The sequence below is a fragment of the Haliaeetus leucocephalus genome, unplaced genomic scaffold (assembly GCF_000737465.1).
Source record: "Haliaeetus leucocephalus isolate CR32 unplaced genomic scaffold, Haliaeetus_leucocephalus-4.0 Scaffold964, whole genome shotgun sequence".
NCBI classification, from domain to species: Eukaryota; Metazoa; Chordata; class Aves; order Accipitriformes; family Accipitridae; genus Haliaeetus; species Haliaeetus leucocephalus.
Window position 1 is genome coordinate 298971 of NW_010973400.1, and position 18203 is coordinate 317173.

The 18203-nt window shown below is 39.4% G+C and overlaps 1 protein-coding gene across 1 annotated transcript in view; it reads right to left on the bottom strand.

Annotated features, from left to right (window-relative positions):
- Window positions 1–18203, bottom strand: part of LOC104842134 (chromosome unknown open reading frame, human C2orf43) — a 125086-nt gene that overhangs the window by 32876 nt on the left and 74007 nt on the right. The window contains exon 5 of the mRNA XM_010584251.1: window positions 5529–5769. Within this exon, the coding sequence (XP_010582553.1) occupies window positions 5529–5769 (241 nt within the window). The remainder of the gene's footprint in view (window positions 1–5528; window positions 5770–18203) is intronic.

Sequence of the window (18203 nt, forward strand, 5' to 3'; positions counted from 1 at the left end):
ACTTTTTACTACCAGGGCTTTGATTTCAGTCAGCCTGGAAAATCAACTTGAAAATGTACTGGTCTACATTCAAAGATCTGCACCGTTGTCCAGTGGCAAGGGGGGAGGGACAGCTTTTATTCTCCTGCCCGCTATGAAAAACGTAGGTGTGAGATTGCAAGGTGCTACCTGAAATCCTTTGTGGTATCAGTTTCTGCCTCTATTTTAAAATGCACTGCATGCACATCAGCCTGTCTAGCCAATGTAATTTGTGGAAGCTGCTCATGACTAACATATGTATATATATTTATAAGGTTAAACTAATGGTTAAGCACGTTCAGTAGATCAACTGTTGCCCTGGGATGCAGGTCTACGTACAGTTCTGCTGCTAATCAGTGATGCTGGGCAATAGCTCATTGCTTGTCTTGAATGTCAGGTTCTTTTTCAAATGTGCTAGTACAGTGTTTGAAATAATAAAACCTGGATGAGAATATAATGTGCAGCTCCCCCTTGGCTTTGCATGCCTCAATGGAGAGTTTTAGTTCCATTCAGCTTGGAACGCAGAGCTCTTTCGATTTCATTCCATAAAACCAAATCAGAAGAGCTCTGCCTTCCGTGCTGAATTTAGAGATGCGCATTGTGTCTTCTGTTACTTTTAGGAGTTAAATTTTAATTTCAGTGCAAGAAAAGAACACCATTTTAATTTAAAAACAAAGAAAGAAAAGTAAACTCAGTTTTAGCTATGTGGTTACATAGCTTTTTCAAATACTCTTTAGGGGGCAAAGCACCCTTATTTCACCATTTCAGGTGAATTCATTTATCAAGTGCTTACCTAATACTTTAAACACTGGGTTTTAACTCTGAAAAATATAAGCAGAATAGGTGGAGGCGCTATTGAGTGCCACGAATACACCACCACGCACTGTCCTTACCCAAGTATTTCAGTTAGATGGGTATTCCTACGGCATTTTAGTCCCAAAAAAGAACTCTCCAAAAATTTCCCATCTCATCAGGAAATGGAGGTGGAGATGTAAAATGAGTTTTCAAAGAAGGTAGGAAAGAAACAACAGGAATCCCGCTAGAAACCAGCAACTATAAATTCTAGTGCAGCCAAAGCATGGGATACCTGACTGTCCTGGCAGCAAGGGTAAAGGCTGCATGGACAATTCTCAGATCACATTGTTTTCTGATGTCTGCAGCAAAATGAGCAGCCAGTAGACAGAGTGGGATTTACCTCCTCCAATTTTAGGTATCTAGTAGACAGAGGGTCCCTTTGAGGTCAGTAAAGAGAAACAGTCATCTCTTCACCTGTCCTGCTTTGGATGCCAACTATTTGGACAGCACGATGTCTGCAGTGGTCAGACGAAGACCACCCATAATGTCATATTTAAAATCTCTCTGATTAAGAAAAGGGAATTGGAACAGAAACAGATCTCAACACATGACAACTCCCAATGTTAGGATAATTCAAACCCAGAATGAAATTTTCCAGTTGGCTCCCTGGAGATAAAATTTTAAAATAACTTCGCCAATGTAAAAGCTTATGTTCCATTTTCATAGCAACTGGAAGCCTATGTTTCACTGGCTTTTGATACAAATTTATCTCCCAGATGCTATTCGACAGTTATGCAAATTCTAACCTACGATAAAGCATTTTACTCCATGGCACTTCAGGGGTGTAATTTTGCTATCCTGTACAGCTAACAGAGAGAGGTAGCTACTGCTGGGAGACAAGCCTCAATACCTCAGTCAGGACTCTCGCTTCCTATGCAGTCCTGCTGGCATAAGAGTGGAGTGTCTGAAAATGTCTTAGTCCTTTTTTCTCTGTAAAATGAGGGAAATGTAAACACTCCACACAAAATCTGAATGTCTCCACACTTGGAACAAGATAAAATTTGAATCCAAACTCTGAAGTTTAATCTTAGTTCCTCGTCTTCTTACAACATCTCTCGGAGGCTTAAAATAAACTGGAAATCTACTGTCTCCAGCCTGCATTCGTGTGACAGCCTGAACCCATGTGAAACCCTCATTTCAGGTTTCTGGGTCCCCTCCTTCCCAACCTGCCTGAACTGCACAAAGCAGACCTCCTCCCACCCCAGCTCCCCGGGCTCCCCCGCTCCCCAGATAGGTTACACAAACAGGGAGATTCCTCCGGGGAAGTCACAGGTTCAAGATCACAAAGGACGCACTGCGTTTGGGCCAGTTGGAGGTTTTTCTTGCTATTGTGCTTATCTGTATCTTCACTGTCATCCAGACGTTAACCTCTGACCTGCACGCCCGCCTCTTGAAAAAGCCTTGCAGTGTTTACCCATTATGTAATGTCTGTGCTTTTGTGGAAATTTTACAGAAACAAATGGAGGAAGTTTGCCAGTCAAACGGCTGGACAATAAATCCTGTCCCATGTAGATAGAACGCTTTACTGTCACTGTAAGTCTGCTACTGGCATCTGTCACCGAAGAAATGTTTACAAATTTCAACGCGCTGGAGTGCCAAAGTATTCCAGTGTTGCGGGACTGTACATGATTTGTAGAACAACCACCACCGTGCTAGATAGGGGTATCCTTGTTTTGTTAGCCTGAATAAACAGAGTGACAATGTTTCAGATAACTCAAGGTCACTCATGTCCAATTTTTCTGTCTATTCATCTCTGAGTTTCACAATACAAGTACCCAAATGCTAGTTTGTTCACTGTAATGTTTCTTCTGCCCTAAGAAACTTCTGCTAAAAGTTTAATCCAGGTAGGCAAACTTCTTTCAGACCCCTCTGCTTATTTCTAATAGGTCCTTTACTACTTCCACACCATGTCTTCCCATCCTTCCTTACAATCTGTTTTCTTTACAGTCCTTGCTGTCTCTCCTGTTTCTGTATTACCTCCCCTTTGGGACAAGACGGTATGTTACCTTTCTGCACAGTGTCATCGCGATGCCTTCTGCTGCGTGACTGGGGCTTCTATGTATCATCAACTATAAAGTTAGGGCGATGGAAAGATGAGTTTGGATAAGAAGCAGGAACAAACATCATTTGAAATGGTGGGACAGATATGTAATATAATTCTTCCTTCACTGACTCTTTCAACCAAGGGCCTGGTTCTGCTGCCACTGAATGGAGCTTTTCACGGGCGCAGCACTCGGTCTTAGAGTTCCGCTATAATTAAGTTTTCCAATCTCATTTCCTTTCAGAGGAGAGAAAACATTGTTGTGACTAAGCTTGGGATGTGGTAACAAATCCCTGGCAGGTTGGTTTGTTTTAACGGACGTATTAGTTTGAAGGAAACTTTTACCATCTTTTCTGCCTTTAATCACAGCTTTTATTACAATTACAGTAATGCAACAGATGTACATGCCAAAGGCAATATGTGTATTTTTAATGAGTTGACATGCAACCTTCCTGGAGAGGAGAAACAACTTCATTTGCTGAACGTTTCTGAACCATATCTAGCAGTTTATTAAGGGACAAGAAACCAATCAGAAAAACGTTTACCACAAATTCAGAGGCTTCAGTAACTCACAGATGAGTGGTCCCATAAGACAGACTCAGTTGTTGTGCTCAGTTTAGCAGATTTTTGCTGAATGGTTACATTTTCTATTGTCCGCAAACAATCCAAGAGAAGGTTAACAGGCAATATCTGGAAAGCCCTAAGATTATTAATCCACACATGTGGTCCTGAGTCACCGGGCTGTAAAACATCATCAGTTTCCAAAGATGAAACCAAAGGGGAATTCTGCTCAAGAGAGATGATATCACAAGCCCAAAGGAACTAGTTGCATCCATAAGGCCTGTTAATGCAAGTTTTACAAGACATTGGCTCACAGGGGTTTTCATTCTGGTATAACGAATTCAGTCAATAAATTGAACATAGGCAGAGGTCACATCCTATGAGCACGAGAGCCTTCAGCCTGGTTTCTTGCCTCAATTTACCTTACAGCTTAGACACGGATCAGACACTGATGCACACAGAAAATTACAACAGGCTCACACACACACACACACGCACGCCAACCAGGCTCATTTACCTGAGGACCAAAGAGCTCGGCACATCAGGCTCCAACAGCAGCACACAAAAAACGTTCTGTTAAATTATTCCTGCCACTGCTGTGGCCTGAGCCAAACAGCCCTCACAAACAATGGCTGGCCACGCTTTTTTGGAGGTTAATGCAGGCCAAGGACCATTTCCAATACAACCCTGGACGTGGATAACCAGTTTTGAGAGGTAAAAGTTTATCTGTGGGGACCAGAGAAGGGTTCCTGGCTTGTGGAGATGTGACCCCACAGACCTTCACATACCTTTCTCTGAGACTAAATTATCAAAGGAAGAAACCTGAAAGCCTAGCGTACGTATGACTGCATGCTTGCTTTCTCCTGGGTCACCATAAACTTGTCATAAATTAGTAGGAACTGAAGCAACAGACCACAGGACTCCTGTCAGAAGTTCACATTATCAGCTGGGAGCCTGATTTTGTCAGGCACAGGGTACTGCAGCGGAGTGACTGTCGTTATGCCAGGTTTGTACAACATAAACAGGGCTGTCTAGGTTTGGCAGTAAGAACCCTCACTGCCCATCCTGCTTTCAGTCTCTCTACAGTCCTACAGCTATAGCCTCCAATACAGACCAACACATCCACAGATATCTGCAAGAGGTATAGGACCTCGCTGCAATCACAGAGTTACTCTGGCACATCTGTTTGGACGATTAGTAGGTAAAATTTAACTGATAGAAGACAGAGCACAACTGGAAATGTAGGAATGTGTTTTTACTACTATTAATGCAATCAAAACTTCCTTCTTGCTATTATTACTGTGTTAGCATGTCAATTCTATTCCAAATTGTTTTCAACTCCTAACTTACCAAAATACCTGGAGTATAGCACAATCCATGTTCTGGTTTTCATTCTAAACTTAACATAATTTATCTGAAATTATTCCCTTTCTTAAAGCTGTTTCTCTTGCTAGAATGTGCAAAATATGCATACATTATGCACTGGAGGAACGTTAATCTTCTACCTTTCTCCATATGCTCAAAAAAGTGCTGAAATTCTTCTGTGCATAAAGTAACTTCTGTGTGTCTTTGTAGGATGAAGGCTCTTTTCTGAATTTACCAATATTCCAATTCAGATAACAAAATCTATACAGATGGTTAAATCATAGCTTTGAAAAAAACAGATGCAAAGAACCCTTTGTGAAACTGATTACTGATTTATTTTCACCATCCAATATGAATGAAATGCAAAAAGTAAGCAGACATAAGTAACATAAACCAGATTGTAAAACAGTGTTTCGATCACGAGATACTGTTAGTAGTATAGGTCAGTTTTCTTAAGAAATATATATTCTGTAGGAAAATATTTTATTTGTTATTTTCCCCTTAAGATTTTTTTTTAATTGACTCATTTGAGGTTTTCCTGTACCCATGGTCTTAATTTGAGAAAAGATTAGACCTGTCCTTCTTCAAAACTTACTCATGCTTTAGTATTAAGCTTTTGCCCACAAACTACATCAACACTGAACAAGAACAATACAAAAGCTGGCGTAACAAAAAAGAAGGTGCTCACCAATGCAGTCCACGCTGAAAAGATTTACGGAGGTTGTTATGGAAGATTCATCACAGGTCTTCATTCCTCGCAGGGCAAACCGCACCAGGGAGGCTTTGACTCCCTCCGGTAGGAAGGACAGCAGGTAGACGGGCATGTACAGAACGTAACGAAGTTTGCACAGCAAAGGGGTCATCAGCTTTCCTTGAGGGGACTGAGCCATACGCTCTATCGTCGGAAACAGCAGCACAGAGCGAAGAACCTGCCAGGCCATGAGAAAATGACTGTCAGCAAAGTCCTACCGCACCACATCCCAGCCCAAGAGACTTAATTTTTAAATGAGTCTCTGCTTGAAATGAAGTTGGGTTTCCAGGCGCGTTGCACCTCAGACGTGTAGGCAGGCTTTGTGGCATGCCCAGGTTGAATTTTTTGAAAGACGAAGCAAACAAGAACGTGGTTATGAAATGCTCAGTTCTATCGGTTTTGAAACAAGTGCCCAGGAGCGCGAGCACAGCCACTTGCTCCAGGAGGACGGCGATCCCACCAGAGGGCAGCAGGCAGGAACCGTCACTCTGGTCCAGGCAGATTTTTTTATTTCAGCAGAAGTACATTGTTTTTTATTTCATCTGTTAAACTATTTTCCCTAAGTAAACCAAACAAACAAACTAAAAAAATGTCAGCCACTCTGACAGTAACTTTACAGTTTGACAACACGTGGGGTTTTCAATTTGCAGTTCAATATAGGTAAACTTGGTCAGAACAAAAGCCTAAGCATGCAGCCCCTTCATTAAGATGTGTACAGTGGTGCACAATACTGCTTTTTCTATGTTATAGTGAAATAGACATATTCTAAAGCTGGTAATTATTTTATGTTATGATAATAGAATACACTGTAGCCTTAAAAGAGAATGAAATTAATTAAAAGGCCACCCACACTAACCAGAAGTAAATTAATATACCTGCTCTCAATTACATTTCAATGTTAAGATCAAACGAATATTCTAAAAGGATCCCTGCCACTTTTTTATGGAAGTAAAACCATATTGCAAGAATTCATATAGGAAAAACTCTCAAAAACACACGACTGCAGTACCTAACATAAGTATCAAGAAAGTAAAGTAACAGAGATTCTGGATCTTACATTTGCAGATAATTAGGTATAAATTGCTGTGTCTTGTCGGTGACTCAGACTAAATAAAATAGATGTAGTTATATATGTCTGCTTACTGCATATATCATTCTATGTATTGCACAAATTAGATTCAGATTTTTGTAAAAAATATTTAAAAATAATTGTCTTTACTCTCAGATGAGATTCAGCTAATGTATGCCACTGCATCTGTGTGCAGCACCACTGGTCTCAGCAGCTATCCAGTGGAAGGCAGGGTGTGCCACCAAGAGATGCTTAAAAAATCTGGGCATTGTAACATAGCATACAGAAGAAATTGAGGAAATATCAGTAACTTGCCATGCTGTACTTTCTACAGTATTTTAAAAGCAGACTTTGAAAGTGCTATTTATATCGAATACAGAACTATTTTAAGAAATCTTTCTACTTTCCAGCTGATACTACTTTGGTTTTAGACAAAGAAAAATACATTCGCAAGGAAATCAATCCTGGGCCTCTTTTTATTAAAGGCAACCAGCAGCTGAAGAATAGGAATGCAAGACTTGTACTAAATTATATGGTAGTTTCGTGATATTTCAGCTAGGAGCTGAACTCAAACTGTGGTGATCTAAAGCAGATTTGACCTGCGTTCCCAGGCACACATTAATCCTTTGACATTACAGTTTATAGATACAGGATTAGTTGCTTGGAGAGCTGTACTAACCACTGGGGGAAGTTGCTAAACCTTGGAGGAAAAAGGACAAACCAAGAAAGCTGTTACAATGTCCCATGCATTCCTGCATTTTTTAATGACACACAAATTTAAAAGATGATGGTAAGATGGAGGATAATTTTATTTAATTTCTTTCTTTTTTTAATCTTTTGCAGACAATAATAGAGAAATGTAAAATTCACATTTTTCAAACACTTATCAACTATTTCTTAGTTTACTGCTAGATTCCTGAGCCAGGATTTTGAAATGTACATCTGACTGCAGAATTGCTTAAAGATGTAGTTCAACTTCTTAGCAACGCAACTGCAGATACAAGAGATTTAACATACTTTATTCTAATGACACATATGTTCATTAAAAAAGTCTGTCATGTTTGTGTCTTCAAATAAGTGAAGTAGAAATATACAGGTAAAATGAAGGAAATTAATGAGATTCAAATGCTCAACAACAGTTATATAATTTTTTTACTTTTCAAATACCATGATCTTATCTATATGCAATTTACACTAGCTGAAATCAAGGAGATGGCAGAGAATTATATTCAAGTTACAACTTTCAGAATTATTAGAAGACCAGTCATCATAAGCACCAGGTATCGTCACACCTCTGAATGCCACAGTATATACCATTAAGTAGTCCGTAAAGGTTAATGACCCCTTTATTTATAGAAACCCTTCTCACACTTAATGATAGAAGTTTCTTGTGATAACAATCAGTCAAAACACAAAAAATATTACACATAACTAGAGAGAGAAATCCAGATTCACCTGGTTAAAACTACCCCCAAAGTCCAGCGATTTTTATCGGTTAAGCACATGGGAAGGCAGAGAGCTGGGCAGCTAGAGACGGTAGTCACAGAGACTCAAGCAGGTCTGGGGACTACTGGAAGTTGGCCAGTGAATCTACTGAAGGCAAACACGCTCTGTGCCCAGGAGTTGCTGAGAGCTGTGAGTCGTATCACCTACCCTTGCTGTGCTTTCATCAACCTGCTAAAAATAGTACATATATTCTTACATCATACTGGAATTGTCACTGTTGATTGTTGTGACAATAAATGGTATTTGTAAAACTGTCATTCAACTTATTTAACAATTATTTATTTAACATGCTATTAAATTGCAAGATTTCAACACTCAGGATGATGCATACATTAAAGTTTAACGTGTAAGGCATAGATGTTCTTTGGGTTAGTCACCAGTCAGCTGCTTCTATTTTCATCATTAATTTTTAACTCTTTCAATTAAATAGGGCTCAAGACCTGAATGGTTCAAGGGACTGTAATACGATGCAGTGTCTCAGAAGTTTTACGTCTTGTTAACAACAAAAAGCTAACATTACCTGCAAGCTCGTCATGTAATTCGATGTGGGTGCCAAGGCAGCTCCTAGTCCCTAGTCAAGCAGTATATGTATCACTGAAAAAATGAATGGGGCATGGCCTGAGCATGTGTCCAGAGGACAAACCGCCCGAGAAGCCCAATGTGTTCTGCCCCGTATTCCTTCAACACACACCACAGTAGGAAGGTGTGGGGACTTCTGGAGTTTCACTTTTGTCACTGTTTATATACTTTGGTATCTAGAGTGATCAGTCGGTCAACTTCAGGTATGTATGACCTGCACAGTAAATTTTACAACACAGAAGGAAGAGAAACTACTTATTTCACAGGAAAAGTGAGCCCTCAAAGCAAAGAATATTAAATGCCCGTTCCCCAAAAGCATGGCACTGACCCAGCTTTGTTTAGGCAGGATCCCTAAATGAATATGATTCACTTCATGTGATCACTGCTTCATATAAATATTAAAGAATAAAACAAAGGCTTCCTCCAAACTACCTACATAAAGAACACATACATTGCTGTACATCTGGGCTTTCTATTCAGCTTTTAGTATTTCTAAAACAAGATGACAAGGTGACAACTGAGCACCTTCAAGTCTTCACTGGATAATGGTTATGTCAACATGTTTTCGGATTTGCAGAAAAAGTTGCAAGTTTTATTGTTTTGATTAAAATGAGAACAGAGTACAAAAAGCCAAACAATTACATTTACAATAAATTGTTGTTTATCACTGCACAATTTAATAGTCTCAACTACACCAGCAAAGGATTTTTTGTAAAATATTTAAATGGTTTCTTTATAAAAACACTAGAAGTATGGAAATCGGATGAAGCTAAAAAAACTCCACAGTAATATTTTTCATTAGTGCCTTCTACTGAAAGAGTTTAAATATATTCATCAGCTACAATTCGAAGTTTGAGCGGGTAATACTACTTGTTACAGGGACTGGTAAACAACAGTACTGAGGACGTAACACCACGCTTAAAAACTGGATGCCACTTACAACCAGCATTCAAAAAAGTGACTCGACTTTCAGAGCGGTTAACTCCTGTGATGCCAATGAGAAGAGCTCAATACTTTTGAAATTAGGCAGTTCTGATTGCGCACAAGAAATGCTGGTTACAGATTCGGGACCTCAGGTGCGCACCGTGCTGAGCTCACGCAGCTGAGGGCCTGGAGGGAGCTGTCACACTGTGCCGCTTGCTCTTAATACAGAGTGACATTTTGCTAAGAAAAACAAAACGGGAGGGAAAAGCTGGCAGGACATGAAAAGGCAGACGCTGACTGACAGAAAGGAGCAGGAGCCATTTTAAAGATCTGTTTCAGAAGAGACCCCGAGTAGGTGAATTCATTAATTACAGCCAGGCTTTCTCAGTCCCGTACTTTGGCTCTCGACGGACAGACCGTCCCTGCCCACGACACCTCACAGGCACATTCAGATCTCTCTACCGAAGTTCTAAACCAACAAGACTCTGATCCACTGAAGAAAATACCAGAAAGAGAAACTTCCTCAGAAATAACCCGCTGGTTCGCTCTGCTTTAATGGCAGAAGCAGCGGTCGCTGGAGGCTCACGTTGACTTTTCAGCGGGGAAGGGGTTGGAAATTCCTCGCTCCTGTTGCATAATCTGTTCTTAATCACCAAGGGGGCAGAAACAGTTAATGTAATAACCACCAACAAAAAGAACATAAGGCTCGGGTCCCATGCCGGTTATGCAACTTGGAGCCCATGAGGAACTCCAGAGATCAAATCAGCGTGCAGAAGCAAGGAAGCAATCTATTATGTTTTATAACTGACCCATCGCACGGCCGATGCTCAGTAAAGGAGCATCCAAGCACAGTTCTGCCGCTCGCCCGCAGACCCCGCAGCCAAACACCCCTGCGCCGCAGCAACAGCACCACTGCGTGCACGACTCCAAATCACACGGCTGGAAAGAAAACGGGCACGGAAGTTTTACTTAAAATTCCTTCAAAACCCTACAAAAAGGAAAAGCTGTTTCTCTGTCAAAAGTAATACTTCTTTTGATATATATTAGTTCATCCCATATACTAGTTTGTTATTCCTCTGTTGTGTTGGCAGAGGAAAAGCTATTATCTGTCAGGTGAAACCTAGTACATTTTTCAAAGATAACATAATGATGCACTTAATGGTAATCTACAGTCTACCCTTGACACGGAATGCCACATTAATCACAATTTCGTTACTCGGTATGCAGAAACCTGCAGGCAAAACAATGAGGGTCAGGGAAGTATTCCCTGCTTTATTACCACAGCTGTGCTGAGCAGATTTCCAAGAAAACACACAGGACAAACCAGACAGCATTGGCTTGGGCTTTCCTCTCACCAGAGCGGGACTTTCTGGACATGCCCGTTCACTTTGCTCAGTCATGAATTATACATAATACAGTATAGTGTAGTATAGTACAATGTAATACACTACAATGCAATATATATAATATAGAGTTATATTTTAAAATCTTGAACAATTTCTTCTTCAACTGTTCAAGATGCCATTTGGTTTGATGAATCAGCAAACTGTCTGTCACAGCTCAGTATCAACAAACCCACATGATTCCATGACAGCAAAAGAACTAAAGAATCAACTCAAGTGACAAAAAAATTATTTCACTCCTGCTGTGAAGAACATACTGCGTGCACTTTCTTCTATTTTATGTTATGGATCTCCTGCGATCCTAAACAAATGTTTGGGCATATTAAATGGGAACAGACAAACACAGTTAATAGAAAATCTTATCATTGAAAATTTCAAAGTGCTTTATAAGAATTAAGTCCCACAGAGAAGTCTTACCATACTTATTTTATGGATCAATAAATGGAAATTCAGGAAGTTACATGACTTATTTCTATTACTTTTTAGTCAGGCAAAGTCTGCATTTGCACTAAAGGACCCTAACATTAGTCTGCTTAGAAATCAGAAACCTATTATGTATTTGGTTAATGTTTGCAGATCTGGTCTTCAAATTGACATACACATTGTGAAAGTAAAGACTTAAAACAACTGTGTGGTAATTCACAATCCTCTGGTCTAACCAAAGCTTACTTTTCTGGGTAACCAAACTATTTCTGTAAAAAACAGTGGTAGGAAAAAAACCAAACAACCAACACTTTGTAGAAAAGTTTGCATTTTTTTACGATGAACATGATGGTGGCTTAGTTCGTTAGTGCTTCCTTAGTTCAAGAGAGTCTTCTGTTACCATCTTCTACAGCCCCCTCCCAACATACTGCTGTGAGGCAGGGGCACGTGCACTTGATTTCACACTTTCAACTTAATTTTTCTACATTTCCTATTTATTAGTGCCCAAATTTTCACTTTGGCACCAGATTCATTTAATTTTCTATGTTCCTTTCATTCCAGACTTCTCATTGTTACGTATAATGTATGAGACTAAGTGACAGAAAGAGGGATTTTTTTTTAATTTTCTAAGAAAACCCTTTGTATATGAGGAGCATAATTTGCTCCCTGCAGAGCTTAATTTGTTGTCCAAACAAAAGCACAGCTACTGTATGCAACTCTGTGAACGTGCTGTTAAAATTCTAAATAATACACTTCAATTTTCTCTGATGGGCTGAAGGAACTCTTGCCCCTTAGGAGAAGCAAACTTTTCGAGTGCCACTAACAGCATCATGGCAATGTCTGCCAGCTCGACTTTACTAAGGGGTGTTTGAGTTTTCATCATTTGAGAACAGATTAGATCAAGACTCTTGATCACAGGACCTTCTTCTAGACTTTTCATAGGCATACTGAGGATCCAGATAGGGATCGAGTTCTTCAAGGAAGCCGACGTGTGCAGGGCTGTGAAGGCACGTGGAGAATGCGCAGACGTTCACAGGCAGAACTGCTCTCACAGTATCTGAAGAAATTATGGTTCAGTTGAGCAGAACTACTTAATGCCATCTTTAAGCATACAACGACCCAGCCAGCTTTTTTATGTAGGTGAGAGCACAGCAGCATAAATGCAACAGGGTAAAGATGAACATTATTTGAACTTTATTTAAAATTTTTTTTTTTTGCTTTTACACAGACATATATGAGTAAAAACATTAGTGCCAAAGATACAAAACATTAGTATGTAAATATCAAATGTACTTTTAAGAACTAAGCATAAAAGCATGCAAGCAGTCCATAAGATTCATTTACCAAATAAATTTTAGATTTAATCTTGCTTGACAACTCCCGAGCAGTTACCTCTAAGGCGTTAGGTCTAGGTACTGCCTTGGGCACATGCCAAGTCCAACACATGCATGTGCTCGCACACACGCACGCGTACACGTACCGCCCAGGTACACGCTTCTAATTCTTTGTTGAATAAATTTAGCAAAACCTAGAGATCCCCATCCAGTACACTGGTTACATGAATATTAATGACATCTTAGACTAAAAGAGCAAATTCATAATTAAACACAGTAAAGTAGGCTCTCACGCACAGAGCTGAGCTATGGCCAGAACAGGAGTATGACAAAGTTTTCTCTATGGTATCAGTACAGAAATAACCTAAGCTTTATCATATCAGAGGCACTGATTATTGACTATCCCATGTGATTTTTTCCTTGTATGCCTTCTGTAACTAGAAAGAGGTGAAACTAGTAGAAAAATTTTTATCACCTATGCTTGTTGCTTCCAGTTTGCATCATAGCCTCCATACTGGTAAACTAAACTGGGCTAGGACCTAGACTCAAGCACCAAAACTTTTCACTATGTCCTCTGGAATGATTTTGGCCCAAACCAGCCAGCATGTTCCCAGACGATGTCTGGGCACAGCTTAGAAAATAGCGCAGATCAGGAACTGTTATTAATAGAAGATGTGTGTGAAACAATCATGTTTGGGGCTAGGGGGAAAGGAGGAGGATTCACTGTTGGAATATAAGCTGTATTTTGCCACTTGCTGTGAAGAGTCACAAGATGGGCCCTGGTTTGTTTTATACAGAAAAATAATTTAAATACTAGTTTTAGTGTATCTACCTCACTTAGTCAGAAATACCTCAAACTGTTCAGAGGGATTTAATAATTGATTTTGTCTCACTGAGCTTCTAAGCACGCTGTATGTCATCCCTGGCAATTATATACAGATCCTCCCTTCTGTTATCAAGAGATCATTCATCAGCTGCTCAGCAAGGAAAGAACAACGAGTCACTAACTCTGTATGTCTTTACATACATACAGGTTAATGAAAACTGCTGAAATCGCACCATGAAACAGTGGGAAAATGAATGAGAATAAACCTTTGCCCTTTTCGGAGTTCATTCTGGCTGTTTCATCAAGTTCACTACTGGCCCTTAACTGAGGTGCCCAAGTTAGGAGTTAAATTACCCATGGCTCTCAACTGAAGTCAGTCATGGACAGATACTCAGAAGACACCACATGAACTGAAAACACTTTCTAGCAGAGTCTTCCACCTCTCACTAACCATACAGAGGATCTAAGACTTCTAATTAGAAGCAGCAGAGCATACTTCTCAATAAGCACTTTTTAGGGGAGCAAATGCTACTAATAAAACAGTATTTGAGTAAGTGTTCTCTGAAAAGGTCCGTTCATAGCAGGGTACCGTTTCCAGCACTGAAAACACTGTAAATATACTGGTGCCACTTAATATTGCAATGTATGAAGACTGGAATTTAGTATTTACTTCTGTAAAAGCTGCGGGTGTGAAGTAATTCCCAGGTTCTGGTCTTGAATGATTCAGAATTACTAAACATCACTTCGCACTACATGCATAGTGTCTATAAAGTGCATGCCAAGACAATAAATGCAGGTCAGCCCCATTAACATCAGTGCATGATGTCTGCAATTGCATTGTGTTTCATTTTCACTTCTGTGCAGTCTTTCAGTTCTAGACTTCCTCTGCCACTGAAACAGATTAGCTATATCAAAACTTTCACTGATATACAGAAAAAGTTGTATATTGCTTTTCTATTACTTTTTAGTCAGGCAAAGTCTGCATTTGCACTAAAGGACCTTGACATTTGTCTGCTTAGAAATCAGAAACCTATTATGTATTTGGTTAATGTTTGCAGATCAGGTCTTCAAATTACAGATAGGCAGCAGCAGAAGAGAAGCTAGAGCTATTTCATAATGACTGTCACTACCTCTCTTTTGTAGCTAGATTGCAGTTTCCAATGAATGTAGTGCTTCAGTACATGCCAAACCAGCTTTCTGAGATCCAGCCATGGTACCTGCTTCAGGATGCTTAAGGCAATTTTTCCAAGCAGAAGCACAGAAAAAAAACCAAAAAACCAAGCCCCAAACCAACCCAAAATTGGAAAGAAGCAGTATAATAATGAGGTTCTCTTAAGTTAAATTTAGTACTTTAATTATTCAGCTCACAGAACCAACTCAGAAGCTACTACTGTTTAAATATGCCCCGGAAAAATAATCTAAAGCATGAACAAGTGGGAAAAAACCTGGTAAGTAAAAGAGCTGAAAGGACACATTGGAAATGGTGAACAGCAAATGATAAGCAAGTTTGCAATATGATACAGCGCAGAAAGCAAGCAATAGAGAAGCTCTGCAAGGTAATGTTACATATAGTGAGGAAACACATCACAAATGCCAGAAGAAGCTTTGTCTCCTTGGGAGACAACACAGATTGCATTCTGTGCTGTACATCTTAAAAGGGAAGATTTCAACCAAAAAGCCAGCCACAAATACAGCATAAAATTAATGAAGGGCTTGGATGAGAAAATTTCTGAAGGAAGTTATATATATAGAGAGAGGAATATGAATAGCTTAGTGAATGGGAGCAAAAAGGCAATGGGGCGGAGAACCATAACTCCACAAATTTTTAAGGGCTATAACTGCAAAGGATATGAAACAATATTTTGGATGGGACAAGTGACATAAGTAATGTGATGGAAAGAAATTAAAAAATTCAAATGTTAAAGCAGGTATCAGAAAATAAAGCAGAAATCTGTGTTGACATCAACTTCTATGCTGCACCAAGCTATCAGTTCCCAACTGTAGAACCGTTACCAACAGGAACGGTGCAAGAGAGAGAAATGTCACCTTCCATGGATGTGACTGACACTCTCAATTTCCAAAACCACAACATTGTATCAGGAAGCTGTAAAAAAGTTAACATAAGGCCTGATAATGTTTTTTATGTAAACAACTCTCATGCAACTACATTGTCCTAGGACAACTCCATATTACATTCACTGACTAAACTAATAAGCCAGGAAGAATGGAAAGTAAATGCATTGACTTAAAATGTTTGGGGTTTTTTCCCTTCTTTCCATTCTTTTTTCTAAATGGTTACTACATTTAAAAAAACCCCAGAAATAAAATTAAAGCATGTTTCAGTTACACAGCAAGCTGGCAGAATCTTTGCAGAGTAGTTACACCCAGGAAAGAAACATACCCTTTTAGGAGGGAAAAAACAATTAAAGGTTATTTGCAAAGTTTTTACCCTCCTCCAAAAAATCAGAATGAAACATGAAGTTTAGAACACTACAGAAAAAATATTTCATTCTATTCAAACAACACTGTTAACAAAATAAGACTTGTTAACACGCCAGCACAAGACTGATCACTAAACCCAGTCCACAACCATTCTGCATTTCCTTCCCATCAAACTATAAGAAATCCTCCAGCACCCGATGACATACTTTATGATGCCTTGGAAAAAGATCCAAACCCCCAAAACCAAGCATCCAGCACAGGATGAGAAGATGGCAGACTCACAGCACTACCACTGGCATGGGCCCTCTTTTCTGATATGGAACTCATTAAATTAAAATTAATTAATTAAAATAGGATTTTTTTTTCAGGCAACAGAAAATGCTACCAAAAAAACCCACAGAGATCAGTGCCGATGGAGAATTCCTTTGTAATTTCAAATCTTTGATGAATTTTGTTGTGCGCATGTAAACAAGACACACCAGTTGCCATCTACAAGGTTTTCAGTATTATGAAGAACACTGTACATAATGTGTCAACCTTTGGTCCACCTTTGTCAACCTGTGGTCAACCTTTACTGCTTCCAAGGAGGGCAATCGGGGCCACAGAAGCTATACCTCAAGTCAGGGCAAGTAATATTTCTTGGATAACTATGGGAAAGTCCACAAACAGGAGTTTAGGTACTGAAATATAAGACATACTTTATACTAATATTTACAATTTCATACATATATATATATATGAATGACATTTACAATATACAATTTAAATATATGAACTTACATAATTATTCATGGTGCAAAAACTACAGCAACCATAACAAACGTACACTCCTACCTTTTTTTACAGACCTGTCCATTAACTACTTAGATTCACTAAAAACAATATCATTTTCTTCCTGTTACTTATTCCTGTTACAATTGGATGGTTACTTCAGATTCAATACTTCCGTGCCCAGAAATCAGTTTCAAATTTATGAATTTATTTCTATCTATTTGATCCTATGTAAGTATTTTATTCTAATATAACATAATAGAAAATCGCATAACAATTCTATTTTTCTCTGTATTTACTCCTTGTAATGTTTATAGAAGGCACTCATATACACATTCTCTGTTTAATGAGGTTAAATGAGCCAAGATATCCTGAGCTCCTCCCATAATTTAGGTTCCTTATTATCTTCCTAGGCTTTCCCTCTACTTATTTCAGTCTGAATTCCTCTTTCTGGAACACACCTGCCTTGTATGATAGTACCTACGCTTCTCTGTCCTATAAACCATGTTATGCCGAGCTAAAACGCATGAGTTCTCTCCATGGTGACATATGTCGTTCACCTTCACAAGAGCACTGATGGAGGGAGACCCTTAGCCCTTTACTGTATACTTTGTTACTCCACACACGCCGCGAGAAAAGCCAGCTTTTCTTAAACCTTATCTCTGCAAATATGACTCACGAGATGTAGAAGAAACAATAAGTACAGAGAATATGAAGATAACATTTTTAAGTCCCTCTCCTGCACACCCAGACTTTTAATTCTTACAATATGTGTACAACAGACAAGGCTGCCTCCTTCAAGTGCTCTGCTGACGTGCTTGTCTTCTCAACCTTCTCACTCTTGTTCCTTGGCCAGACTGTCACTCAAAGGTCAAACAAGAGCACAGTCAGCAAGAGCTGAGGCAGCGGAGAAGTGGAGCCAAGCTCCAATCAGTGTCTCCTCTACAGATCTGCAAAGTAACTAGAAATTCATAACATACTTCTAACAAACAATATTGCCTCAATATTGTGTTGCATCACATCCTGAGCTCAGGTTGGCTGCGTGACAAGGGCTGTTTTTTCCGTTTATCTTTGTCTGATGGCAGGGTTGTCTCTGCCTCCTGGCATCTGATGTACTCTCCTTTGTCCATACTTAACTTCATGGTTTTAGTTAAAATTACTTATAGCATAGTCTAATAGATTGGGATAATCAATTCAGTTAATTCTTATTCTGGATTTGAACAAATCAGGTAAAATGAGAATTATCAAAGTGTGTGAGAGAGAGACCACTCTCATTTCTCTGTGACCGCAGGCACAACCCATGCAGACCCCTGCTCACCTCTGTAAAAATTCATG